A 27,028-nucleotide genomic window follows, 5' to 3' on the forward strand; every position below is an offset into this window, starting at 1 on the left:
CATCCGCCGAACTTAAGGTGTACGCCAGTCCATCATCTTCTTCAAATACTTGGGCTGTATAGCCCTAATCTGCGATTTGCTACCATACAACCGGTACATGTAACCATAGCAAAAGGAGTCCCGGTACTCCCAGAATTGCCAAATTGGCTCGCTTCAGTACTTTGGACGGATGGAGTAACTACAGCAGAAACTGTACGTAACCGAGAATACCTCGAGACGGACCAGCTAGTGATATGAGCATTGTACCGAAATGACAAAGCCAAGGTCCGCAGATCTCTCCGGAACATGCGATGCAACCAGGGGCAGCGCAGTTTACTACTTTGCACTGCTGCGAGGAAAAGCTAGCAAATACCTGCAAATCATCCGGGGCCATAGCACACCCAGCGGGGTGACTTACATGATGCGAAGGAAGTCGGGAGGAAAGGAAGAGAATGCATCACTCATCTCCCTTCTCCATGATGATCCTATCGGCTTCGACCCTTTATTATTCGCCGAAGGAGTGATCTGTGGCTTTCCCGCGCTGGCGCTGCGACGTATCTCCAGCCTCAGCCATCTGGCCCTTTCCGGGGATCTTGCCCGCAGTGACAAATAGTATGATACCCGTCAGGTGGGACCATTGACAGCATGCAGAGCTGGGTTTAATGTTTCCTTTTCTTTGTATACCTCTAAGGCCATGTCTCTGTGGTATGTCTTCGATCGCTTCATCCCCAAATAATCTCTAACATCTCACACATCATTCCCGAAGTAGCTTCAAACGGCCAACAGGCCCATACATAGTACAAGCCGGAATTTCTAGCCCCTTTAACAATCTCTGCTTCACACCCACTGGATTATCGGCTAGCAGCGTTGGACATAGCAGACTTATTGTCTGCGTTCCCTCGCCGCCTGTTTCGCCAAGCTGTCATGCTCTTCGTTACCTCTTTATGATTACCGTCCATGAAACAAGCGACTTCATCCAACACCGGGACCCGTCTTCGACCTTTCCTCCTTTCATTTCTGGTTCGGTGCTGCGGTTATATACCTCCGTCGGTGAGCATTAAACAAGCGGTCAAACAGCAAGCAGCTCTGGAACTTAGCACCTCATGAGGTTATTCCCCCTTTGCGTGTGATACCCAGACGCAGGTTTTCCAAATTTGCCTCGTATCTCAAGTAGCACAAAAGCAACCTTTGTTGTCTCTGTCTCCTAAACCAAGATCACCAATTTGTTATCCAGGACTGAGTTCTGACTTTCCTTTGCTGCATATTAGTGTCGACGTGGAGTCTATCAGAAAACAACCAGCGGACGCTATGCCCTCCCCGCCACGGGAAAGAGGACGACCAAAAACGAGAAGCTCTGAGACTGAGTTTGTTCTATTTATTCGTGGAGTAAGTAAGCTCACAACAATACTATGTTTTGATTGCAATCATCGACCAGTGACTTACGCACGTTGCAGATTCCAGCACATTGCCGATGGCAAGAACTTAAAGATTTGGTGCGCCAGACTGCCCTGCACATCCGGCAAGCAGTGGTGTACGATGACCAGCATGGGTTCCCGACGGGGCTTGGCCAGATTATCGTGAAGAACGAGGACGAGGCGTGGCGTACTTATCGTGTGTTAAAACCTCTCTTCATTCTAGCTTGCGTGCGCCAATGCTGACCTATTACTCCCAGATAGACTAGCTAGCAGCGGTTGGGATGGACAGAGCCTGACTGTGACTTTATCCCGGACGAGCTCGCCTACTCGACCGATTGCTGGACCGACAAAAAGCCCGCCTTGCGTTGCGCAGCCCGTCTATATTGGAGGTTACTCTCCACCAAGAGTGACCGGTATAACTACTCCGAGTTCGTCCCATTCTGCAGAGTAGGTGCTATCAACTTCATTCCCGTTCTATGCGTTTTTGATAGGAACCGCTGCCATTATCGAAGAGTGGTCTTCATTGACGCTGCAATGTATTAGAATGCCCACAGTGCCACCGACTCCTACATATCACCACCAAACAGAATATGGACCCATCCCGAGCGCAACGACAATTGCATACCCTCCTGCCCTTCCTATGGCGTCTGTCTCGGTTCCAGCATCCCTGATGATCAACGGGAAGGGTCCTATGCCTGCTCTTTCACCGGTAGCAACTGTGCCGTCTCCTCTTTACGACTCCCCGAACTTTCCTACGTTCCCCTACTCTCCATCATGGCTACCGTCTGCGCACGATGCTTCAAACCGTTGCTTTGCAACTGGGAGACGGACAAGTTATCAACGCATTGGATCTGAGCGGAACCACCAATCTGGCTACAATCGACACAGAACGCACTCCATGTCTCCAACGTACTATACTCCCAGTAGATATGTTTTCATCCAGAATGTTGCACCACAGACCGAGATATCTGAACTCAAAACCTATCTAAGCGCCGCGGGGACAGTTGAGCACTGCGAGATTCTCGAGGATCGCAGAACTGGTCGTCGCAGAAGTCAGGCCAAGGCAACGTTCCAGACAACAGAACAGGCGAAACAAGCAATGGCCAAGTTGGACAATACTATGCTCGAGGGTGCTAGAATCCGAGTGAAGTTTGACAGGGACGCTCCGGTATCATGCAGCTCGGAAGACACCGTGCCTTTCGAGGACAAGGACCAGATTAAAGCAGATACAAGCACATCAACGAGCGGCGATGAAAGAAGAGGTTCAGTCTCTTCTTCGAAGGATTCCAAGTGTGAACCCTTTGTCGTTAACGGATCAGTGGTCGGGAAGAAGACCAAGGATATCACGAACGGGATTGATTATGAGAGTAAGTGAGCGACCACCTATCCCAAGCTTATTATCGCATACTTAGCATATCACTTTCCAAAAACAAACCCGATATATGAGCTAATATTTCCCTTCTTCGCCAGAACAACTAATCTCCTCCACCAACCAGTTACGCATAGTAGAATGATCGATCACGGCCAAACCGCCACATTAGAAGCATAAACTTTTTCCCCCTTATCATTACATGGTTCATGGTTCTATTTAGCAGTTACCAAGCTTATAAGACGGCGTTTTGTGCATTTGTTTCCTTCACTTTTTTATCTTTTTTATTTTTAGCATTAGCATATTCAAACTCACCAGTTTGCATTCATAATCAATGATAATCTCATGTTCTGAAAGAGAAAAAAAAAAAAAAAAAAAAAAAAAAAAAAAAAAAAAAAAAAAAAACGAAACTCGAAACTCTCATGCGCCACAATTCGATCAATTAATTACCTAAGTCTATAATCCTCTCTCCAAGGAAGGGGATAAAGCGGGATGGATAGGCTCTTTAGTTGCTTTGCTTTGCATTATGAAATATGCTGTTCTTATTCTTGTTTTGTTTCAAATGCATATATGCGTCTGTGTAACTGTTGTATATTATATCTTCTTTTTCTTCTTCTCCATCATTTTATCCCAAGTGTGCCTTCCTTCATTCTCTAGAATAGGGACTTTACATCAGGTAAGTAGTAATAGTGGGTTTAACTTTTCTTTTCTTTTCACGAATACATCGAAAGAAACAGGACTTGGAATTATTATATATATATATATACATACCAACCAACTTCGCATCCTCTAGTGCTATTTTATGCCCAGAAGACTAAACTGACCATAGCCTGCCTAGACACCTTAGTTTAGTTCTGTCTGAATACAGAAAGATAATAACTAACTAACTAGCAAATAACATGCTAACTCATGAGGTATTTATTTCATCTAGTTACAATACAAATATGATGAATTCGCCACTGCTGAGGGGGATAAAAATATCCATATTCGAACCTAATGCATCATCAGGCCAATCTCTTGAGAATGGACTGTAAAGAAAAGAAAGTAAAAGATAGAAAACTCCCAAACAATGACAGAAACACCTTTGTGAACTTCCTTTCCATTCATTCCCAGTGAGAAGAAACATGTGAGTAGATGATTTTTGAACTATTTGCGGTCTTCCCGGTATCCCCCTTTGCATACGCCCTTTGTGCTGTCCTATGGGTATAGACGAAGGCTTCGGTATCCATTTTTTTTTTGTGAGCGGTTTCAAATGGTTATGCGATCTCAATATTCCTTTGGGCACTTAGTCCCGACGTTGACCCGCTGGCGCAACGCGACGTGGTGATCTTGATAGTGAGCGTCGTCGACCAGGAGCCGGAGAGATGGACCGTGTGACATTCAAAGATACACGTCGTCCCTTGTTCAGTGGAGGACTCGGCGTGCGTGACACGGACCGACTGATGCTTCTGCTCAAACTGCGATCCCGGGTGCTCCGGCCTCCACGTCGAGGAGGCGGTGAGCGCGAAGCGGATACACTCCTGCCTCCGCGTCTACGTGGCGGAGGGGATACAGAATCCGAGTATCGCCGTCCACGTGGTGCTGCTGCGCGGCGGGGCGGAGGAGAAACTGAGCGAGAGGGCGATCTAGAGTAGCTTCGGGCCCTCTTAGCGTAAGAATCGCGTCGTCGAGGCGGCGTGACCGATCGAGATGGCGAGCGTCGGTCTTTTCGCGATTGGTACGGACTAGGACTTCTGCTGACCGAGCTTCTTGAGTCGTAAGACCTATCCCGTCCCCGCCTCGGTGCCGCGGACTTCCTTGGAGGTGTACGAGAGTCTGATCTCGCTCTGCGGCGAACAGGTGTTGGGGAACGGCTGTACGAGCCCGCGCGACGTCGAGAGCGAGACACTGGCGATCGAGAGCGCGATGGTGTATAACTTCCTGACCTTGAGGCCGAGATGGAGCGACTGTAAGACCGTCCCCGACTGACAGAACGTCCGCGGCGACGGTCACGAGATATGGATCGAGAGCGAGAGCGAGAGCGGGAGGAGCCCGTGTACGATGAATAGCTCGAATATGAGCTGACTGACTCAGCGTCCGACTCCTCTCTAGGTGGGGGGAGAGTAGGCAGAGTAGGTTTGGGGAGGTTCTTGAGATGCTCACGCATCTCTTCGGTCAGTGCACCCATACCGATGCTGGTGAAGTAATTGATGGAGAAACGGGTGTTGCGTGGGTTGTCCGTCGGGAATATTCCTTCGAAGCTGGGTCGCAGGATCTCATCCTGGAACCGCTCTCGTAGCTTCGGCAGACCCAAGCTCTCTGCAAGATCCTGGAAGAGAATCTTGATGAAGATACGGCTGCTGGATGTTGTTTCCTCCTCATTCAAGTGGACGATGGACAGAACATGCCACCCAATAGCATCTGTGCTCAGCATATGGCCAAAGAAGCGAGCAATGTTACGCAGCCGATTCGTTTCGTAGCGATGAATAGTCTCGTAGTACTTGGCGAATGCGGCCTCGAAGAGATCACACCAGAGACGGTTGAGCTTCGCAAATCTCTCTCCGATCAGACCATAGAACTTCGAGTACGTGCGCTCCTGTGAACAACATTCGATGGTCATAGAGGGCAGCTCAGGCTCCTGCCCGGGCGGAAGAGAGATCTTCATCAGCTTGTGACAGCATTCTTCGAAGTCGATACTCGACATGATGGTCAAGTAGATCGTGCGACGCAGGTTCACCAGATCAGTATTGCTCTGATCTTTGATGTCCATCTGCTTCTGCTCCTCATCCTCTTCTTCCTCTGAACTGTCATCAGTCTCGTATCCGTCCTCTTCGTCACTGCTTCCTTCTCCCAAGATTTCGGCTTTGAGCCTCCGGTAGGCCTCTTCGTGTTCCTCCCACTGCGCATCGTATTTGAAGATGTTGAGACCATCCTGCGTGTCTATCTCGTCATCTAGACCAATCCGATGTGTGATCTGATCTTCTTCTTCGACGAGGTCCAGCTCTTCCCTGATGGCGGGGTTGTCCTTGTACCTGTCCTTACGAACCTGGAACAGCACCTCAATCATGTACTGGACTCTCTTATCGATATCTGCCTCGTGCAAGATATTCCGGAACTGGTCAAACACCGCCAGTGCGATCGGCTGGCTCATCTCTTCCAGATGTTGGCCCACTTCCCTGGTCAGGCCCACGGCAATCTCCACACTGTCATCTGTAGGCTTATGTAGAAGAAGTAGGAGAATTTGGGCCGCGAGCATCTCGTGGGCGACCTGCTGATTGCAGAGATGGGCGATAAAGGTGGTAGACGAGATACAGACTGCTTTATCATTACGCTTGAACGCCTTTCGAAACTGGACGATCAACCGGCTCAGCAGAAGTTCTCCGACCTGTGGCAATTTCGTGTTCACGATTGCAGCCATCGCAGCGTAGATAGGCGTGAAGGGCAGACTGGCTGCTTGTGCTTTCATGATGCTCCGGCAGAAAAGACCACGGCCACGGATCAGGTTCTCTCCAAACAGTTCCGGCACGATATGCTTGATGTTCGAGACATTGACCTTGTTGATAAGACCATTGATAGACTTCTTCAAGGCCTCCCATGCCATTCGCTGATACTCCTTGCTCGTTTTATCGGTGATCTGCGCTTGGAGCGCGCGCAGCCGAGCTGGAGGGATATAGGTTCCTCCGGAGCGCATGTTCAACAGTTTCTCATATTCCGCCTTTGCCGCAGCCTGTTTCTCCTCCTCTGTCATCGGTTTGCGCGCAGGCTCGCGCTTTTCATGCTGACGAAGTCGTTCGGCCAGCTGCCGCTGTCTCTCGATCGCGCGCTCCTGATCGACTGGGGGAAGATCTGCCTCGTCCCTCGCGGGCCCAGCTGGAGGGGACCGACGACGATTTGGCGAAGGCGACCGTGAAGGAGGCGAACGCTTTCGCGACCCTGAAGGCTGCGGCGAGTACGACGTGCCGGGCGGCGGAGTAGGCAAGCGCACCGCTGACTGCAGCATCACTGAATCCGTCATCTTGCTGACCGTTCTGAATGAATGATCGAGGTGATCCGGGTTTCAGATCTCTACCTGATCCCAGACGAAACCCGGAAACACGAAGATGGGAGCGAGTGTCAGCCACGAGCAAAGTCGTTCTGCGGCGAAGGAAGTTGGATGGTTCACATCAGCAGTCTTAGCGCGGTGGTCGGTCACGTGACTGAATAGAGGCCAAGCTGGAGCTCCAGGAGAAAGTGAGCTAGCGAGACAATATTTACTACTTACTCACTGTACAAGAGATCGAACTGTGAATCTCCTACGCGTCCGTTCCTTCTCTTCACGTGGATTCCACTGTCTCACACTGCCTACAGTCATTATGGTAAGAAGCAAACGTCCCCAACTCGAAGCACGCGCGGAGAATTGACATCTCAGCTCGGCCGACTCGTCGGATCCGCCATGCTCTTGGTCGCAACTGCGATCTTCCTCTACTACACCGCTTGGACTCTGTTGATGGTACGTCTATTCTCTACGTTCTCTCTGTCTTCTACGAAGGAACAGAAGAGAAGAAAAAAGAAAAGAAAGAAAGAAAACAAGAATCGACTGACCGTTTCGAAGCCCTTTGTTGACCCTGGCCACCCCCTCCATGACCTCTTCCCACCACGCGTCTGGGCGATCCGTATCCCCGTCATCCTCACGCTGCTAGGCTCAGCAGTTGTGGGCTCATTCCTGGGAATCATGATGATCCGGAGCAGCAAGAAGAAGGCTGCCAAGGCGAAGGCTGCCGCGAAGAAGAAGGCTTAAACGGGCTGGAAGGTCCAATGTATAATAGCGAGAGAGAGAGAGAGAGATCCGATACCCGGTGTAAAACCACAATAATACTTCTGTGCCAGCGACTGTGAGCTGTATAACTAATAGTCAGCAGCCGGCTCCTGTTGACCCGTGATAGCCACGCGCTCTTTTCATCTGTCCCTGACGGGTGCTGGATGAGCTACGTGCCTGACGAAGTCAAGTCAGTCTGTTGTTGAGTTGACCAAGTCAAAACCCGCCATGACGGGATACGCCGGACTGCGACCCTGGAGCTTCTAGACTAGCTAGTACCTCTCTTCTATGGAGATCTCGATGGAGATGATCCACGTTGCAAGGAACTGTTGGCATTCCACTGCTGAGCGGTCGGGGCCCTTCTCCGCCAGTCAGTGACGGGTGTAGCGGACTACACATGGCGGAGTGGTTCTTCATGGGGTCCCCAACAAGGCCACGACCCTTCCACTAGAGTCATTTATGGTACTCTAGTCTGGCAGTCAGTAGCTAGTAGATGGTATGTAATTACCATAGTGAGTTAGTTAGTTAATCATTAGCCATTTGAATTGTTGCGCCCGGCTGATGTTGGTCTCCGGGTCAGCATGCGAACCCGTGACGTCGGCCATCGGTTGTCGACGGAATCCATCAGAAGAGGGAGAGGGGAGAGTGTGAATGAGGGGAGGAAGAATCAAAGAAAGAACTGGAATGGAGGCATGAGCAATGATAGAATCTCTTGTGAGATCTTATCTACTATGGTAGTTATCAGCCACCACCATAGAGTAACTATTAGAGGTAATAAATAATACAAAGGAAGAACTTGTTAGTTATTATTAATTAATTAATTAATTAATTACCTAGGTACTAGGTAGATAGTTACTCTTGTTGTTCCCCTCATGGGACAGAATGACTGACTACTGAGTCCTGACTGACTGACTCACGTGTTCCTGAGCCTGTTCGCTCATCTGTTCCCAAGTATTATTCCAACTCTCCCAAGTAACTATGAGATAAGTTAGCCCATCAATCAGCAACCGTTATCATTAGTCGCCTCGCCTGTCATCCTGATAATTAGTCCCATTCCTGTCCCGTTGACGTCGGCCCCCTCCCATTATTCAGCCCAAACTTACCGTTTCACGCGGATCGCTGACTCCGCCTCTAACCTACAGTAACTAAGTAATCCCCCCCACCGATGCTCTCTACTAGTAGTCCCGTAGTTGGAGTCGGTACTCGCCATGGAGCTGCTCATACCTACTCTATCGCTGCTCTGCCTGCCCTAGTCCTGCATGCTTTCCCCTCCCCCTCTCCCCCTTCTGCCCTTCTCTGGAACAACACCACCAGACCATCAATCAGTAAAGAGTATCGAGTGTGAACGCTTGAATCTTGTTGATTTTCTGAAACCCTCCCGGACCTGCCCCCAGACCGTCTCTGGGTTCTATTCCAGATTCAGCAACGGCTGGTATCTGGGGAATCTCCATATCGATCGTCTCTACTTAACTGATCGGGTAACCGCCAGTCCGGTTGCTCAGGGAAAGCTCTCGGGTATACGGGTGACGAGGGTCCAGCAGGAGAGGTGATGTATGACTCCGTTATTATTATTATTATTATTGCTTCCTGTTTCCATCATCCCATCTCGATAAGAGCCATCGGACTGACCGCGATAGACGCGATCGCGTTGTCATCCGTTATCTCGCCGCGTAACTAATCAAGACAAGATCAAATACCCCGCGATCGAGTCATCCGTTCTGAGACCTAGAAAGAGGGTCTACAGAGCGGCTCTGATCTGAAGACGTCTTACCCCCGGAGCCTTCCCGGCGCCTTTTGATGCCCCCCGCAGCGTTGGACGAAATCTCTCGCCAGCAGACTCAGTCCCTTGGTGACAACAGTTCACTTGTCCAGGACCAGTATCGAGTGAACCCGGAGCCGGAATCCACGGGAAAGACGAAGAAGAAGGGGAAGCATGGTGCCAAGGGAAAGGACAAAACGGCTAAATGCGCGGCGAAGACGCCTCCGGACGACCTGTAAGTCCTCTAGTCATGGTTGATCTCTTGAGCGTCCTCGAGGAGATCAGATATGAGCTGACAAGCTGATCCCGCCCGGTAGGAGCGATCCCTCACCACCAGTCCAGACGGAACCCTCATCGTACCAGAGCGCTCCTTTCGCCCGTACTGCAGGGGATCCCATCGTGTCTCCTGTGCTGGAAGCTCTGGGGACGTTGAACGGCCCCCAGGAGAACGACACCGCGTATCGAACGGACGCGTGGGCCAAGTCCATCCCCTTTGGAAAGAGCCCGCCAACAGATCTCATCGACGGGGCCTTCGTCGGGGAGTCACCGCGCAGCTTTCCTACGAGCTTTCCCACGAGCTTTCCCATCGCTGCCGAGAGGGGCGGATTCAGCCATGTGTCGGCGTCCGCTTCTCCACCCGTTGGAAGAGCAAGACCGTTCAGCTATGGCAATGGCCATTTGAGCGTCGCTACGTCGCGACAGCAGTCAGTAGAGGCGCAGAAGCGACATTCGATGGGAAGCCACTTCCAGATTCAGCCGCCTCTACCGCATATGCCTCAGGCCCATTTCTACGGCGCTCCGGACATTGACCTACCTGTGTTCTCTGGCCAGAACAGGTCTTCTAGCGATGGCAGTTACTCATTCTGTGCTTTCGACACAATCTCTAGTCCAGCCTTGAAGACAACAAGGATGGGTGGAAAGGTGTTAGTCGTCGGGGGCGATGGCTTCCTCGAGGTATTAGCTATTGAGGATCGGAAGACCCGCCCGATCGGGCGTCTGGTCGGTCTCAGCGGTCGCGTAGTTGAAGCCAAACTACTACCGTGGACTGCTACCACTGACCCATTCGCGTCTTCGAGACCTCATGTAGCGGTGATAGTCCATGGTCCAGCTGCTCAGAGGGATGAAGAACGGGCCTCTTCCACCGGTTCAGAGCAGAACGAGATACTTCCGGGCCTCACTGGAAAGTCCGAGAAGCATAACAACAAAGAGGAGACACCGTGTTACCAGACGAGAGCAGAAATATACTCTCTTCGGACAGGAGAGCACATCACGACCCTGTTTATGAGCACACCTATTCCGTGCTACGACGATTTCCCGGGCCTGCCTCTCTTTGCCCCATCACCTGTGGGTAACCTGAAGCTCTATACTAGTGGTAGCCTTGTCATTCTTGCCTGTGGTGTCAGCGGTGAGGTCTACATATATGGAGTTGATTCATCGTCTCCCGCTGCCGCCTACCGGTGTCTCGCCAAGACTTGGACCAGTATCCAGTCGAGGGATTCCCGTCGATATTCCACCTCGTCGAGCTCTACCGATGCGGATGGCTCTCAGGCAGATTCTCCGCACGGGTCTGCTTCATTTGACAGTCCCATAATATCAGTCAGCGGGAGATGGCTGGCCATCGTCCCACCTTCATCCACGTCGAGGGTTCCGCTTCTTGGAACCGTTCCTGCGTCTCTGATCCAGGGCAAGATTTACGGACTTGATACCCATATTCCTCCGTTGAGACCTGCTGTAACCTGTGCGACTGACTGTGGTGAGGGCGAAAGCTTCCTAAACAAGGTCGCGAGAGGTGTTACGCAGGAGCTTTTCCGTGGCGCTCGATGGATGGGCGACCAAGGTCTCCAAGCCTGGAATAGCTATTGGAACAAAGAAGCGCAGGTATCGCAATCTGCTTCGTTACGTCGTCCGCCCCATCTGGCAGATGTGCCCCAGCAAGGCTACAACATGTTTCCCCCGACTCATGCTCAAGAGACGCAATCTATGTCACCTGCGGAACCTGATCTCGTGTCGATCATCGATCTGAAGAGGTTAGAAGAGGGCTCAGAGGTGAAAACTTCGTTCCCGAGTCCAGTTGCTACCTTCCAGGCTCCCAATGGCTGCAGTTTCGTATCGTTCTCTCCCAACGGGCTGATGTTGTTGACGGCAAGCAAAAAGGGAGATGTGCAGTACGTATGGGATCTGATGCAGATCAAGTACTGCAGAGCAGCGACTTTCCTTACTGAGGATCCAGCCCTCGCAGCGGGCAGCTCTCATGTCAGGCAAATTGCCAGATACACGCGGCTGACAACATCCACTATTATCGATGTTATCTGGGCCGCTCCCACTGGAGAGCATCTTGCCATTATTACCCGTAAAGGGACCATTCATGTTTTCGACATGCCCAAGAGCGCCTTTCAGTGGCCGCCTCCTCGGCGGGCGCGGAAAGTATCTCCGAAATCTCCAGTTGAAGATGCTTCTCCGGATGAGAGGTCGGAAGCAGGAAATCCAGGCAATCCCTTTTCTGCTGCCATGAAACTTGTTGGAGGCAAGAGCCAACCCATCTTGGCTGCCGTTAGAGGACGCGCTCCCAGCGTTGGCCCAGCATTCCCTGTGGTGAGCACCTTTGGGCTGACCTCTGCTGCTGGGGTCCGAAGTGGCAAGGTGGTTGCTTCTGGTCTAAGTAAATCTGTCGGTGCTGCTGCTACCGGGACCGTGAATACGTTACGTCACGCTGGCGAAAACAGGCTGCACCTTTCTGGATTTTCCAGAGACCCGTCCGCATCTCGAGTTACTTGGTTCTGTAACAAGGACGAGCGCCTATTGGGTTTGGTGGATAATGGCTCCTTCAAGCTATACAAAATCAGGCGAGCAGGACCGTTCCAGAAGAGCCGACAGAGTCAATCTGTCATCGGAGGTAAGGTGGCAGAATTCAAGCTTCCTTCAAACGTTCAGAGTCCCTGCGGACCACTGCACGTCGGGACCTTTAATACCGAGTCGACAGTTAGTGCATCTTGGGCGCTACCGACGGCGAATTCTCACTTCCCTTCTGGTACCAAACTTAAGTCACAGGCTCTTTCGCAGGCCGAAATTGAGACCAACACTCCTTACCAGCCTTTCCACACCGACCAAAGAGTCAATCTATATGTCTTTTCACCAGAGGTTGAAATTGGGGAGTCCGGTTTGTTGTCTGGCAAACAGTGGGTTTTTGGTGAGGATATTCCTCTCACTAAACTACACGTGCGACCTCCTAGCCAAGGCGACGATGACGAAGCAGCGGCTCCTGGTCCTCGCGCCGTTGGCGAAATGGAAAATCTCATCAGTTTAGGTAGCGGTGTCGACCAGGTAGAAGAGGTCGTCATCACAACTCGCCGGAGGAAGAAGCGCGCCGACCCATACTCGATGGCGTCGCGTCCGGATGAGGATGGATTTTTTGAGGATGATTGTGAAGTGCTGGATTTTGCCAGAGACCGGGTCTAAATCGAGACCCAAGACGTCAATTGATAGAAGACTTTGCAACATATATGGCGTTGTGGCAGGACTGTTCTTCGTTCGACGTACCATCTTGCCTGATTTGCATTGGTGGATCTGGTCAGAATGTCATCTCACTTTGGAGTTTTTGAGGCATTCTATTACACAGGCGAAGGATGATCTTCCGTTGCTTGAATGACTTTTTGTCTGCTGCCAGAGCAGTATCAGCACCTGCCCACTTTCTGAGTTTATCCGCCACGTGTTGCTTGGATTATTACATACCCCAGACTTGTCTTGTCGAACTTCTGTTTAGATTTGTTTTAATGGCTGGCTGGCTGGATGGTGGGTCGACTATTGGACACATAATCCTACAAAAAAAAGGCATAAAAGGAGAAAAATCCATAAAAAAATTTTTATGTCATTTTCTCTCACTAATATGGTCGCCGGCGTTCGTTTGTCTTTCCCTGTTGGTGGTTTCCAACACCCATCTCTCCTCCAAGTCGGCTAGAAGCCCCCCAGCCCGTATTCCCTGGGATTTGATCAGTGTTTAACTGCGTAGACTAATGCGCTTTGCTATACCGGGCCCAAGGGACCTACTATATACATGCACGAGATATACGTGTTCAGGACTACATATTATAGTTGCTAATGCTACCACTATGTGTTTACAATATACTGATCCTTTAGGACTATAAGTCTCCATACAAGTATCGGCCTGTAGATAGGATTTCGCCGATGTTGTATAAGGGACCATTTAGGACGAAGAAAGTGACAACCTCGCGCCCTTTCAACTGTATTTATTGTAAGTCTTGCTTTCGATGGTTATCATCTAGTAGATCTATATCCCCAACAACATCAAAACACAACTTCTACAGAGCCCTCCCCATTTCGTTCCTTAGATCTTGAACCAACATTCAACCCGTCAGACCGTCCCTGCCTCAGCTCTAAACCCAGTCTCTTCTTCCCACCAACCCCTAAAAACCCTCAGCCTCTCCGTCCTCACCCTCGCCATCCTCTTCCCCGTCTCCGTCTTCATCATCCCCTCCAACCGTTCCAGCTTCTCCACAAAATGCTCAATCGCCCCATCCATCACCCACTCCCCCCCAGGCGCAACATGCTTCTTCCCCTGCGCCCCTAGAAACGTGAAACAGCGCCCAATCCCCACGGCCCCTATCGCATCGAGCCGATCCGCATCCTGCACGATCGCAAGCTCCCTATACCCCTCTTCATCAATCAGACGGCGCACTTTCTCGGGATCTTTCGTCTCATTCGTATACGACACGTTCGAGACGATGGTTTGGACGCGCGCGGCGAGCGAGTCGTCCGCACCTGCTTCGAGGAGGGCCTGTTGGACGGCTGTTTGGGGATTAGGATTGTTGTTGTTGGAAGTGGAAGTGGAAGGGGGCAGGTATTTCCGATCTCCGATATCGTGGAGAAGAGCGGAGAGAGTGACGATGGTGGAGTCGTAGGGGGTTGTTGTTGGCGATAGGGTCTGTTCGGATTTGAGGATCGTTTGGGCGAGATGAACCACGCGGTGGATGTGGGCGAGGTTGTGGGAGGGGTCGTGATCGGACATGTAGTCTGTTACGAAGTCGGTCATGGATGATATGAGGGTTTGGGTGGATGGTGGCATTTTGTTGGAGTGGTGGATGTATATATTTTCTTTTCTTTGTTTTTTTTTTCTTTTGCAGAAAAAAGAGGTGTTAAGAGGTAATAATAATAATGGATCTAAAGTGATAGAAAATAGGATAAAGTTCCAGCATGCAAACTTATAGGCAATGCGATAAGATAAAAAAAAGCAAAAAAGAAAAACAGAAGTTCCTCCAAAAGTGATATGTATATACTTCTAGCTCGTACCTGACGATCGTCGCGACGATCTCAAAAAGAACAACAATAACACATTACTAATTTGTTTAGTAGTGTAGTTATGTACAGTACAATTCTATCATCGATAAGCTCAATGATGAAGTCATTCTCTCTCCCAGTCTCTCTCTCTCTCGACGCGTAGATTGGCAGACGCGTTTTTTTGTCTGCTCCACTCTGCAGCCGAACCCCATCAAGGGAGGGCCTCAACGCTGCCCATGCCGTATGGAAATCATACAACATTACTCTAGTGCTGACTCAATATTCTCTAATCCTATGATCATGAGGTCTAGTGATGTGGATTTGGGCTGGAGGAATTTTAATTATGAATGATTCCAAATTTAATTAGTATGATTCCAAATCCAACGCCACGAGATGGGGATTCTGTATCCGAAGCTCATACATAGCTCTACTCTAACAGGGATAACGTATCGGCGGTATGTGCCAGGAATGAATGTCGCAGAATGCAACTAAGTCACTCTCTGACCAGGAGGGAGTGGTGTGTGTTGATCCGGGCGTTGAAACGAAGAATGTGCGTTCTAACGTGTGTGGAAACGAAGATTCACTCTACATGGCTTGTTCTGGGGTTGGGGCTGTGGGGGATGAGCGAGTGGATTACTGTTTTGAGAAGACAAGATGACATTCTAGGAGATGGTGTGTGGTAGAATAGGGTATGATCTCTGTCATTCTGAATTAATTGACGTTACATGGCTCTGACGCCAAAGTGGAATTTTTTTCGAGTTATGAGAAAAATAGAAATAATAAAGACACAAGTCTCAAATGGAGAATAGAAATTACATCGTACAGCGTTTTGGTATCCGTATTTTGAAAGGGGGTTCGTGTTCCTGGATATCATCTCAATGTCCTGGTCAAGGAGCAAGCGTTATCATGTTATTAGCGTCAAGATGTTGGTTAGCCATGGGGCCATTTACAGGGCCATGGCAGCTGCAACAACAGCCATGAGACCAGCGGCGGAAACGCCAAGCTGGAGATGGTCAGCAGCGTTGGAGGTGGACTCGGTGCTCGAAGCAGAGCTGGTGCCAGAGCTGGAACCGGAGTCGGATTTGGAGCCGGACTTGGAGGAGGAATCAGAAGAGGAGCTGGACGATCCAGAGCTAGTGGCCTGAGCCTTGGCTAAGCAAAGTGTCAGCTTGTTTCTATACTAAAAGACGGAAAGTAACTGAGACACTATACGTACCAGTGTTTGCAACGTAGGCTCCGCTACCGGTAGTGCTGGCGGCGGTGGCCTGTCCGTTGGACGAGTCTCCGCTGGCAGTAGCAGGGAAGAACAGAGAGCTGAAGCAGCTCTGCTGGCACTGCGCGTACTTCTGAGTATCAGCGGGCGTACCGCTACCCTGAGGGCAGGCAGCAGCACAAGCGGTGGTGTCGTTGGCCATCGCATCGTTCGGGCAAGGAACCTTGTAGCACTGGGCCTTGCAGCAGACGTCGCTGGCAGCACCTGAAGAGAGATCGTTAGGAACTACTTTTTGAGAGCGTCATCTTGGGACTTGAGAAGAACTTACATTTGGCCGCGCAGGATGCTTCAGGAGACAGAGAAGCAGTCGCGGAAGCAGACGAGGAAGTGCTGTCCGCGGCAGCAGCGAAGGCCAGGAGGCCGGAGAGGACGAAGAGATTGAACTTCATTGTGACGGTTTCAAGAAGTAGCAAACAGAACTGGGTATTATTGTGTGGTTATCTGGAAATCCTGAACGACTGTCTGAAAACGAATGACTGTATGTCGCGTCCAAACGAGCGAGAACAAGCGCGCGCAGAGCAGCTTTCTAAAGATTCTGATCGAGAAGCAAAAACAACACCTGGGGGGAGGTGAGGTCTGCTGGGTCGTATTTAAGCTACTCGCATGGTTTATTCCTGGAGCTGGGCTGAATCTAGCATAGACTCGTTTCCCCAGCTCTCGATTTCATTCGCGACGTGTCACTGTTGGCATGGATACGAAGGCTGACATTCTGCATATTGATTCGCCGATGGCTTGTTGTGAGGTTTTTCCAAGGTCTTCCAAGGTTACACACAGCACTGTGATCCCGTCTTTAGGTTCAATAATAATAATAGAACATGTCTAATTTAGCTGAATTCTCTCAAGGACTTTTGGCTTTGACATGATGTATTACTGTCTTTGTGCTGCCCATTGAGGAGTCTCTACGTAGACCTATAGAAGAAAAACCCCTCGAATATCACCACCCTTAGATACTGACCGCAACAACTGAAGATCAATAAGTGACCTGGACGTGCGGGAACACTTTTCAAACTCAGCATAATAATAGCAGATCGATCTCGTAGCTCCACTCTAGCGCTGTCTAGTAGTTTCTGCCGCCCACTTGGCTAGATCGTTAGCTCCTGCAATGTGCGGAGAATCGAGATGGGGAGAGTCTTGGGCTTACTTAGGCTCTTAGCCAAGTTAGGCGAGTCTTATTATGAACTACTATTATTATTCGCGCCCATACAAACCCAGCAAACTGTTGCGGATAGTCACATGATATCGCGCATCGCTGTGACGCGTGACCACCGCGACTGATGATAATCGACTGATACGAGTACTCCATTATTTATCCACCTCGGCAGCAAGACCGTCCTGGAGTCTGCTACGAAAGGCATTCATTGAGTCATGTCATTCATTGGCGATGATGATGACGACGAGTACAGTGATTGGAATGACGATGACCTGTTGGTTGCCGCAACGCAGGCCGGCGCATTTGAGTCGACTGCGACGGCCAGCGATCTCGACTCTCCTCGACCGACTAAGCGGCGCCGCATGAGTGCTGCACGTGAAGACAATTCTTCTTCCTCGCAAATTGAAAGGGAGTCCAACGCGCGCACAAGCTCATTTATCGATCATGATCTTCCATCGCCGCCCCGCAGACGACCATCGGTGGACGACGAAAGTGACGGCCCGGAGGAGGTCAAGTCGAAGTACAAAAGTTTTGTTCCCAAGCGCACCAACGCTCTAGAAAACACATTCGTCACCCAGTTGACGCAGCCCCATTCGAGCCCTTCGAAGATACGTGGGCCGCGCTGGAAGAAGCCAGCTCCTGATCTTCCATCTGAGACAGAGAAGAGAGCTGCGGATGAGCAAAAGGACGGTCAAAACGCCGACGACGATGACGATTTGCGAGCCGCGATAGCTGCCTCTTTAGAATCATACCGTGCTGAAAGCTCGAATACAGGCAATGATTCTTTCTCAAGTAATGCTCAACGGCCAACGCATGCTTCTCATCCCCCAGCTGCAGACTCGTTCGACTTTGACGATATACCCGAAGATGCATTCGATTCTTCTCCGTCGCTGTCTCCTCAACCGGGACCGCCCGCTCACCCAGTTACAACCGCAAACCAGTTCACAAGACCTAACCCAAGTCTACACAGGACAAGTCTCCGCCAAACGACCTTGTTTGGTATGGTGGCACCCGATACGAGCGCATCAGGCCAGCCTTCAGCTGAAAATTGGTTTCCTGAGGATAAGAATGAGCCTCCTACGCATCATAAACTGAACCAGGATGCGTTGGAAACGTGGGTTTACCCAACCAACTTGGGAAAGATACGAGATTACCAGTTCAACATTGCCCAGAAAGGTCTGTTCTATAACTTGTTGGTGGCGCTACCAACAGGTCTTGGTAAGACCTTCATCGCCGCAACGGTCATGTTGAACTGGTTTCGCTGGACCAAGGACGCACAGATTGTCTTCGTGGCACCAACAAAACCACTAGTTTCCCAGCAAGTCGGTGCTTGTTTTGGCATTGCCGGTATCCCTCGATCTCAGACGACGATGCTTACTGGAAATGCCGCACCTGGCATCCGCGCTGAGGAATGGCAGAATAAACGGGTCTTTTTCATGACACCACAGACCTTAGTCAATGACTTGAAAACGGGCATAGCGGATCCGAAGCGGATCGTCTTACTCGTTGTCGATGAAGCTCATCGTGCCACTGGAGGATACGCCTATGTCGAGGTGGTGAAGTTTCTGCGGCGGTTTAATAGCAGCTTCAGAGTGCTTGCTTTGACTGCGACGCCAGGTTCCACCGTTGAAGCTGTCCAGGCGGTCATTGACGGTTTGGACATCGCCAGAGTAGAGATCCGTACTGAACAGTCACTTGATATTCGGGAGTACGTCCATGCACGGAATATCGAGACTGAAGTCTTCGAATATTCGGAAGAGATGTTGTTTTGTATGGATCTCTTTTCCAAGGCCCTACAGCCCGCTGTTGATCAACTCCGTCAGCTGAACGCTTATTGGGGCAGAGACCCGATGATGCTCACGGCCTTTGGACTGACAAAAGCAAGACAGCAATGGATGGCTTCCGACGCTGGAAGAAATGCGAGCTTCGGTTTGAAGGGGAAGATCAACGCAATCTTCACTGTTCTAGCCAGTCTTGCCCACGGTATAGACCTTCTAAAGTATCATGGGATCGTACCTTTTTACCGCAACCTTGTCTCCTTTCAGTCTGGGGTTGATGAGAAGAAGGGCGGAAAGTACCAGCGCCAGATTGTTCAGGACGACAATTTCAAAAAGCTTGTGCGCCATCTACAACTGTGGACCAGCAACGAGGAGTTTATCGGCCATCCAAAATTGGAATATCTAAGGCAGGTCGTTCTCAACCACTTCATGGATAGAGGGGAAGGTACCGGTACTGGTGATGACCAGCCTCAATCAAATACAAGAATCATGATCTTTGTGCATTTCCGAGATAGTGCCGAGGAGGTAACAAGGGTCTTGAAAAGACACGAGCCTTTAATACGACCACATGTCTTTGTCGGGCAGGCTAGTGCTAAAGGCTCGGAAGGGATGGACCAGAAGACCCAGTTGAACATCGTTGAGAAATTCAAGAAGGGTACTTACAACACCATAGTTGCGACCTCTATCGGTGAGGAAGGGTTGGATATTGGTGAAGTCGACCTTATCGTGTGTTATGACTCGTCCGCATCACCAATCAGGATGTTACAGCGAATGGGACGTACTGGAAGAAAGAGAGCAGGTAACATCGTCCTGCTGCTGATGAAGGGAAAGGAAGAGGAGTCCTACATCAAGGCGAAGGACAACTATGAAAAGATGCAACAACTTATCGCCAGTGGCACGCGGTTTACTTTTCATGACGACATATCACCCCGGATCTTGCCACGAGATACAAAACCAGCAGTCGATAAGCGGAAAATTGACATCCCTCCTGAAAATTCTCAACAGGAACTGCCAGAACCAAAGAAGAGGGCTCGTCCTCCGAAACGTCCTCCGAAGAAATTCCACATGCCCGATGATGTGGAGACGGGCTTCACTAAGGCATCCAGTTTGGGTCCCAAAGGAGCTCAGAAGGAATCGACAGGAATAAAAAAATGGGCCCGTGTCGTTCGTACTCCCACCCCGGAACCTGTCAGTGTGCCTTCCCTCGACGAAGTCTTGCTTACGCCTTCAGAACAACGGGAACTAGAGCTCCGGTACTGCAATGTAGGTGGGACGACACCGCAGTTTATCCAGCGTCCCAAGAATGATGCTTTCCCTCGTCTGCAGCGTGAACCCAGACCGACAAAATCTGTGCAGCATGGTTCGATGACTCGCCGGATGATCGGAGCATTTCGAAGGATGGCGGAGGTCCCCATGGACTGTGAGGATCATTACAGGAAGATAATCGATCTTGAAAAGAAGGCAGCCTCCAGCAAGCGACTTTCACGAAGAGATGCATCCCATGAAAGTCTGGACGATGCAGACACCGCCGTCAATACGCCAACAAGGCACAATAGCAGTCCTAACGCTATTCATGACTCAGGATTTGCAGGTAGCCATTCACCGCAGTCGTCTCCGTTGATGTGTTCGCCATTTAAACTTGAAGATAAGGAGCCTAAACCGTTCTATGCGTCCCAATTGAGCGATGTGGATGGCATGGAGACGAACTTGGATCTTCCAGATATAAGCGCACTCGTTGGCAAAAGCACTCACGCAAGACATTCCAGAAAACGCGCTAGGATTATTGCAGATGATGATAGCGATGAATGATTAATAGATGGGTCTGGAGTATTCGGGATGTTGGATATAGCGGCTGGCCAGCTTGGTTCAAGTCAAATTGGAGTATTGGGCACTTTTTGGCACTACACATTGTGTGATAGAACGGACTGGAATCGATATGATACCCCTTGTCCAGAATTAATTTCTACATAACTTCTCTATTTTCTTTTTGCATACTAGTTGTTTGTTTTGCCTCTGTAGTTGTGGCGTTGGTAAACCTCCCAGTGCGGTGTGATTGCTGACCCCACGGGCCACGGCTTCCGCCGTGTCTGCGCACGCCCCCATACTTACTCCGCCAACTTCACGCCGCGAGTCCATCTCCGAGTTTCAAGAGTACCAGCTTTCCCACAGCATCAACAATCATGGCCGACGCACAGTTTGACAGTGCACTGTGAGTAACTGCCTCTCTTGATCCAAATCGATCCTATTCCCTATCCTTCTCCTTGGAATGTCTTCTGTGAAGCACATCATCGATCTCAACCCCGCATCCTGACCGCCGCTGACCATGACATCCCCATGCCAGGGACCTGCTCCGCCGCCTATCACCGCGTGACACCAAGCGCAATCTGCAAGCAATCACCACTATCGTTCCAGACTTGACAGAAGACCTTCTTGCCTCTGTCGACCAGCCGCTCGAGATCCGACGATGTGCTAAGTCGAACCGTGATTATCTACTCTGCGACTACAACCGTGACGGCGACAGCTACCGGTCGCCATGGAGCAACGAATTCGATCCCCCAATCGAGGACGGAACTGTGCCCAGTGAGAGAGTCAGGAAATTGGAGGTCGCTGCGAACGAGGCATTCGACGTGTACCGCGAGCTGTACTATGAGGGCGGAGTCGGCAGTGTCTACTTCTGGGATCTGGATGACGGCTTCGCAGGGGTTGTGTTGCTCAAGAAAGGTTATTATCTCTTCTCGTAATGGTCATTGACGATAATACGCGCTGTATACTGAAGGAGACACCAGCGGTTACTCCCGGCTCAAAGAGCTCCGGCGCATGGGACAGTATCCATGTCTTCGAGGCGACCGATCGTGCACGCATGTCCCATTACAAGCTTACAAGTACCGTCATCCTGCACCTAGCCAGCGAAACGGATGCGCTTGGAGAGATGGATCTTAGCGGAAACATGACCAGACAGGTCGAAGCAGACCTTCCTGTCGAGTCGGACGCCAGCCATGTTGCCAACGTGGGCAGATTGGTTGAAGATATGGAATTGAAGATGAGGAACTTGCTACGTAAGTCTCCTTCCCTTTTTATGTTGCGCTTTGGCATGGTCAATAGAGCCCACGCAAGGTCGGTTGTCTAGTCAGGTGCTGATTTGTCTTCTGATCCGCAGAGGAGGTTTATTTCGGAAAGGCAAAGGACGTTGTAGGCGACCTGCGAAGTAAGTCAACGCGCTCCCTATCGTACAAGCCATGTACCTTTGCCTTGTTAACCTCTCTGCAGGCCTGGCACCCTTATCGGAGACGTCCCGTGAGAGAGCGACTCACAGGGAGATGATCAACTCTATGAAGAGGTAGTATAAGAGAGCAATGTCTTGTCAATATCATACCCATTAGAACGTTAAGGCTGTTCGAATCAACATCGGCATATGTTTTTCATATTGAGCCCGAGAGACTTTGGCCCTCTTTAAGTAACTATGTGCCCACCGCAATGTTTTTGGTGTAGTGGTCAGATTGTCCTCGTCGCAAAAGAATGTCTAACCACATAAGGAAACGGTTAAGCTTACAAGTACAAGCAACCCTCTTTCTCTAGGATGCAGGTCACGCTCTTTTCTGCAGTTTAATGACTGGCTAAGAAAGATTCCTTGCTTTCAGTAGAGCCTTCTAGGTTGAGTTGAAGCAGCCCAACGTTCGCTGCCGATCCTGGCATGTTTTGATTGTGCACGTCGACGTGGCCCAGCGTTCGTGACTGTCTAATCGTCTTCTAGGCCATTTTGAAAGGACCTCCGTGGAACAGCATAACCCTTGATTCTGAAGAGTCTAGATCGGAATTTTGCTCCATGTATCCCCTTTTTGCCCGTTGAACCGCCTCGCCCTCGTTCTATCTCCTCGATTGGGGAAACGCAGCCTCTCTTTGTTCTCCCTTTCAGACTACCGTTCTCAAGTGCATTATAAATCTCGCAATGCGCGCCCAATTAGATACCGTCACTGGACTTTCTCTATGCGAGCCTTGGAAACACTGAATTCCAAATATCCAATGGTCTTGCAGTTATAGACCGGCATCTGGTTAAACCGTAACGGAACCTCCGGACCAGCATTTCTGTGAAAGCATGTGGATGAAGCCGTTGGCTTTAGATCAGCCTCCAAGTCGCAGATGACGAAACAGATTCCACGAGCTCCAAGCTGCTATATCTGACGATCTGAATCGTTGCGAGAACTCCTTGCCCTCGACGTGAGACCGCACGGACTTGCTGTTCTTCCTGAACTAACGCATGGAATTCGTTCCTTCTTCATGCAGTGTCAGCCCTGCGGGTGCTTTTGCGACGCGGACACGGAGGCTCGTGTTAAACTAAATATACCCTGGTCTTCGATTCACGTCGCGGGTTCCAGCATAGATTAGACTGCATATCTTTGTGAGTAGCAGTGATGCGCCTTCATGGCCAATTGCGAGTCACAGGTACTTCAAGCTAGATATCCGATTTGGAGCCGATTTATCCACGGTTTTGCTCATTGGTCGACTTCTCCCAAAATGATAGAGTGAGAGAACAGAGCGCAAATGCCACACTGCAGGCCGAATTTCAGGCTGCCATCCTGTCAATTGCATAACTGTGCGAATTTGTCCGGGCGCGTCATGTCTGGACTTTGATCGTGGTTACCTACTTGATCGTGGCTCGCTTTCGAAGGCTAGATCCACCTTCACGATCCTTTATTACTCGTATCGTGCTGGCCTTGGTTAGACTCGGCAAAGGTACTTGCTACGGTGTCTGAGGCCGGTCAGACTCCAGATACCATCAATTGGCCTTCTGTTGGCAAATGTCTCTTGAAAAGTCTCTATTTAAGGCCCCCGTTATTCGATGAACATATCGAAGACTACCGTGCTTATCCCACGTCATCGCAGATACAACTCCAACATCACTGGCCTATATAGGTCTTACGGTGTCGGATGACTGAAAGTCCTTCCATCTTTTGTTGCAGATAAGTGCTCTATAGAAGTGGAGATGTCTACGAAACGTGCTTGTGACGCCTGTCACCGAAGGAAGATACGTTGTGCGGGAGGCCAGCCATGCTGGAACTGCGGACATGCCTCATTGTCCTGTACGTACAACGCTATCCCTCAGAAGAAGGGACCCAAAGGAAATCGGGCGAAGGTCATATCTGAGTTGAGAGAGACAAAACTGCGAGATCATGCAAATACTGGAGGTTATGTGGACGGCTTCGATACCGTAACACCACCACTTTCGCCACCATCTTCGCATAAATCGGAGATCATTGACCAGCAGCTTGTAAGCAGGTGTATTGAAAGCTTCTTTATCCATCTATATCCTACAATTCCGATATTTGAGAAGGGAGCTTTGCTGAACAGGGCGAAGAATATGTCCACATCTATCGATAACTACTGTCTCATGACATCTCTTTGCGCCTTTGTGCTAACTCAGCCAGGGCACAGAGTGAACGTTAGTGACTTTTCAGGAGGCTCTCGGTTAACGTCTCATGATCTCGGTAAAGCTACATTTGAAGAAGCCATTCGGATACGAAAATTAAGCTCGTTCATCGAGCGCCCAAATTCCGATGCAGTTGTAACCGCTTACTTGCTTTTCGGTTGCTGTTTCTACTTGGATAAACATAGTACTGCATGGTTCTACCTCAGGGAAGCTGCCACTCTAGCGGAGATTATTGGTATGGATGAAGAATCGTATTACTTGTCGACAGATACAACCGCAGGGATAAGGGAAAGGAGATTGTTTTGGGTGATATTCATAACCGAAAGGTCTATTCATCTATAATGAGATCCTTTGTCAATTTGATACTAACCATCGAGTGTAGATCGTACGCACTTCAAAAGCATCGAAGCCTCACATTGCATCCTAAGCTGACACTCCCGACATTATATGAAGACTCGAACGACTTTTCCGCTATATCTGCTTTAACTCAGCGTGTGAATCTCTTTCGTCCCCTTGACGATGATTTTGTCGGGCTCTGGAACAAAACGAAGACTACCTGCACGGCACAGTGGCTGGTCCAACTACAACAGCAATTGACGGATGTCTTACCAGAGAAACTAGCTGGAACAGAGTCTCAAGTTGCAGACCTTAAAACCACTCAGCAATGGCTCCACATAGTTATCTGGCGTGTCTCGATGGCCAGTGGCTTCTTATCATCTACGTCTCCCCACCCAGCAATGAGATTCACTTATCCGGTTGATATTGCTCGGGATCTCATCGAAGGCACATCAGATATTGCTCTACGATCGATGAGCATTCACGGTAGTGCACTCGTAAGGCTTCCGCTTTTTTCGGGAATTATATCGAATAACTTATAACTTTTACTAGACAGAAAAACTGTTCGATATCGCTTGCAGTTTAATGGACGTCATGGCATGTACACCCGCAAATCCTTCAACAGCAACCATAGCTGTCGGGCCAAAAACGTACCTCAACCGTCTTTGCTCTCTTCTCTCGCGTCTTCCAGGAGGATCCTCTCGATATTTACCTGTGCTACTCTCTCGCGTCGATGACTTGGCGACTCCTATCGACATCCAGCCTCTACCTTCGCCGTTTACTAATCCTGAGTGTTATTTTACAATGAGCCATGGAACAACGTCGGGACTCGTCTCCCCGTCGACTACTCTTGCTTCACCAGGGACTACGGAGGATCTCAACACAGTGGGACAGCAAGATAACGAAACGCTCAGCCCAGGTATTATCTCCGAGACACCTTTCATACCTCCGTAGGTCAATGGGTTCACGAGTTATCAGTGGTGGCTGTTGTTTTCATTTTCTTCTTTTTTTTTTCTGAGAGCGGATTCTGGTTGGAAATTGCTTCTCTGAGCTCGTATTTTATAATGGTATACGGGGAGAATGATCAATTGTCTCGTTTTCAGCTATTTTTCTATTGTATTTTCTAGGCAGGCATTTTGGACAGTGTTGGATAAGTTAATATTTAATCAGGATATTGGACTGGCTAAGATGACGTAGTGATGTTTGTTTTCCTTGCTCTTGTTCAGTTTTAATTTGTGATGTACTAAGATTATCGTACTGATAGTTCACATGTTTTAAAGATGCTCAGGGGAAAAGAACTTGGTATATCCCACTGCTCAAGACTTCATCTGTTAACCTTGAGTGGAACATCTCCTCTGAAAATATGTCGCCACGGTCGTTTCTGATACCCTGTAGTCTCGTATGCGCACGGTAAATGGAGGGGCCCACGGGCGCTGTGTAGTCGCGCGAGATCGATAGTCCACTTGCGCAAGAAACAGTGCTTAGGCCCCGCGTTGGCCACTGGTTTTGTGAGAATTCAACTCACACAGCAGACATACTCTGCAATCTTACTTGACAGGTGGCCAGACCTGCCATATGTCCTAAAATCGCATACCATAATGCTATGGTGTCCAGGTAGTAGCTGTAAAGTCTCTCGGACTCGAGAGAACAAATTCAGTAGAGGCGATGCGCCAAGTCGACGTCGTAGCTCCAAGCGATAGGTTCAACCAAGCCTGCAGTATCTCTGAGTGAAGAAGGTTGCGGTTCATTCGGTCCCTGCAAAACGCATTTTCCGATTGTCGGTGCGGGCTCAATCAACCTCCATCTTCGTATCGCTATCCGATGTATTGGGCGCCTTTTCTTTCTGGATCTGCGACACAAATTCCTTTGCTTCAGCCCACAATTCCGCTTCCTTATCCTTCCCGACAGTATCCTTCCTGCTATTCAGCCAGCTGATCTCAAGCGGGTTCGCTGAGGCAGCCGCTCCACCTGCACCGCCCGCCGCTTCTGCAGTTCTGGACGTAGGCTCAGGCGCGAGAATCGATGCTTCTTCCAAAGCATAGACCTGACGCCTAAGCCGGACATCGATTGAAGAAAGTAGCGCGAAGTACTGCGAAGTCGCGGCTTTGAATGCGGCCTTGTGCGATTCGAGTGTATTGTCCGTTGACTCGGAGTCGCGCGATCGCGTGTTTGTTAGGGATTGGATTGCCAGTCCGGCGGAGTGAATCAACCTCGTTACATCCTAAGATTTTGTTAGCTTGCTTTCATGTCGAACTTAACTTGTTTATGTTGAGGGGTGGAGGCATACCTTGTCGATTTCATTCAACTGTCGGATGCGATCCGCTGCGGTGAAGGTCTGATCTGGATTCAGCGAATCCATGATAGCGATATTTCGTATCTCAGCAGTAACAGATACGATTCACGTCGCGTAAGTCGAGCTTGAGAACTCTCGATCTTTCACAGAAGATGGAGTAAGGTACGTAATCACGTGAAGAGCTG

General features: G+C 49.9%; 11 protein-coding genes across 11 annotated transcripts; 7 read left to right on the top strand and 4 right to left on the bottom strand.

Annotated features, from left to right (window-relative positions):
* Window positions 1–1,287: 1,287 nt before the first annotated feature.
* On the top strand, window positions 1,288–2,769 carry C8Q69DRAFT_507287 (hypothetical protein; the record flags this gene model as incomplete). Its single annotated transcript, XM_028632871.1, has 4 exons — window positions 1,288–1,365; window positions 1,434–1,590; window positions 1,652–1,822; window positions 1,886–2,769. The coding sequence occupies 4 exons, from the start codon at window positions 1,288–1,290 to the stop codon at window positions 2,767–2,769; spliced, it is 1,290 nt and encodes a 429-aa protein (XP_028484550.1).
* Window positions 2,770–3,802: 1,033 nt separating this feature from the next.
* On the bottom strand, window positions 3,803–6,968 carry C8Q69DRAFT_274517 (hypothetical protein). The gene has a single exon (XM_028626834.1). It carries the CDS (start codon window positions 6,755–6,757, stop codon window positions 4,049–4,051), a length of 2,709 nt encoding a protein of 902 aa, XP_028484551.1. The 5' UTR covers window positions 6,758–6,968; the 3' UTR covers window positions 3,803–4,048.
* A 1-nt stretch (window position 6,969) lies between these two features.
* C8Q69DRAFT_274518 (dolichol phosphate-mannose biosynthesis regulatory protein) lies at window positions 6,970–7,636 on the top strand. Its single transcript, XM_028626835.1, has 3 exons — window positions 6,970–7,097; window positions 7,151–7,231; window positions 7,334–7,636. The coding sequence occupies exons 1-3, from the start codon at window positions 7,095–7,097 to the stop codon at window positions 7,517–7,519; spliced, it is 270 nt and encodes an 89-aa protein (XP_028484552.1). The 5' UTR covers window positions 6,970–7,094; the 3' UTR covers window positions 7,520–7,636.
* A 1,404-nt stretch (window positions 7,637–9,040) lies between these two features.
* On the top strand, window positions 9,041–12,836 carry C8Q69DRAFT_274943 (hypothetical protein). The gene is made up of 3 exons (XM_028626838.1): window positions 9,041–9,088; window positions 9,226–9,531; window positions 9,614–12,836. The coding sequence occupies exons 2-3, from the start codon at window positions 9,335–9,337 to the stop codon at window positions 12,750–12,752; spliced, it is 3,336 nt and encodes a 1,111-aa protein (XP_028484553.1). The 5' UTR covers window positions 9,041–9,088; window positions 9,226–9,334; the 3' UTR covers window positions 12,753–12,836.
* Window positions 12,837–13,413, top strand: C8Q69DRAFT_274944 (hypothetical protein). The gene has a single exon (XM_028626839.1). The coding sequence runs from the start codon at window positions 12,920–12,922 to the stop codon at window positions 13,292–13,294; it is 375 nt and encodes a 124-aa protein (XP_028484554.1). The 5' UTR covers window positions 12,837–12,919; the 3' UTR covers window positions 13,295–13,413.
* A 244-nt stretch (window positions 13,414–13,657) lies between these two features.
* Window positions 13,658–14,639, bottom strand: C8Q69DRAFT_275034 (hypothetical protein). Its single transcript, XM_028626840.1, has one exon. It carries the CDS (start codon window positions 14,374–14,376, stop codon window positions 13,666–13,668), a length of 711 nt encoding a protein of 236 aa, XP_028484555.1. The 5' UTR covers window positions 14,377–14,639; the 3' UTR covers window positions 13,658–13,665.
* An 895-nt stretch (window positions 14,640–15,534) lies between these two features.
* C8Q69DRAFT_444867 (hypothetical protein) lies at window positions 15,535–16,250 on the bottom strand (the record flags this gene model as incomplete). The annotated part of the gene is made up of 3 exons (XM_028629025.1): window positions 15,535–15,740; window positions 15,805–16,065; window positions 16,130–16,250. The coding sequence occupies 3 exons, from the start codon at window positions 16,248–16,250 to the stop codon at window positions 15,535–15,537; spliced, it is 588 nt and encodes a 195-aa protein (XP_028484556.1).
* An 808-nt stretch (window positions 16,251–17,058) lies between these two features.
* On the top strand, window positions 17,059–20,886 carry C8Q69DRAFT_468249 (ATP-dependent DNA helicase MPH1). Its single transcript, XM_028630677.1, has one exon. The coding sequence runs from the start codon at window positions 17,227–17,229 to the stop codon at window positions 20,596–20,598; it is 3,372 nt and encodes a 1,123-aa protein (XP_028484557.1). The 5' UTR covers window positions 17,059–17,226; the 3' UTR covers window positions 20,599–20,886.
* Window positions 20,887–22,411, top strand: C8Q69DRAFT_468250 (F-actin capping protein beta subunit). The gene is made up of 5 exons (XM_028630678.1): window positions 20,887–20,998; window positions 21,131–21,510; window positions 21,576–21,845; window positions 21,947–21,994; window positions 22,057–22,411. Exons 1-5 carry the CDS (start codon window positions 20,970–20,972, stop codon window positions 22,128–22,130), a joined length of 801 nt encoding a protein of 266 aa, XP_028484558.1. The 5' UTR covers window positions 20,887–20,969; the 3' UTR covers window positions 22,131–22,411.
* A 1,347-nt stretch (window positions 22,412–23,758) lies between these two features.
* Window positions 23,759–25,288, top strand: C8Q69DRAFT_384888 (hypothetical protein; the record flags this gene model as incomplete). Its single annotated transcript, XM_028627620.1, has 3 exons — window positions 23,759–24,540; window positions 24,597–25,047; window positions 25,103–25,288. Coding segments are annotated over 3 exons (1,419 nt in total), but the record flags the coding sequence as incomplete, so codon positions are not given.
* Window positions 25,289–25,921: 633 nt separating this feature from the next.
* On the bottom strand, window positions 25,922–26,981 carry C8Q69DRAFT_275093 (mediator complex, subunit Med11). Its single transcript, XM_028626841.1, has 2 exons — window positions 26,838–26,981; window positions 25,922–26,771 (listed from the first exon to the last, which is right to left on the bottom strand). The coding sequence occupies exons 1-2, from the start codon at window positions 26,907–26,909 to the stop codon at window positions 26,340–26,342; spliced, it is 504 nt and encodes a 167-aa protein (XP_028484560.1). The 5' UTR covers window positions 26,910–26,981; the 3' UTR covers window positions 25,922–26,339.
* Between the last annotated feature and the right edge of the window lie 47 nt (window positions 26,982–27,028).

Source organism: Paecilomyces variotii, assembly GCF_004022145.1.
Source record: "Paecilomyces variotii strain CBS 101075 chromosome Unknown C8Q69scaffold_6, whole genome shotgun sequence".
NCBI lineage: Eukaryota > Fungi > Ascomycota > Eurotiomycetes > Eurotiales > Thermoascaceae > Paecilomyces > Paecilomyces variotii.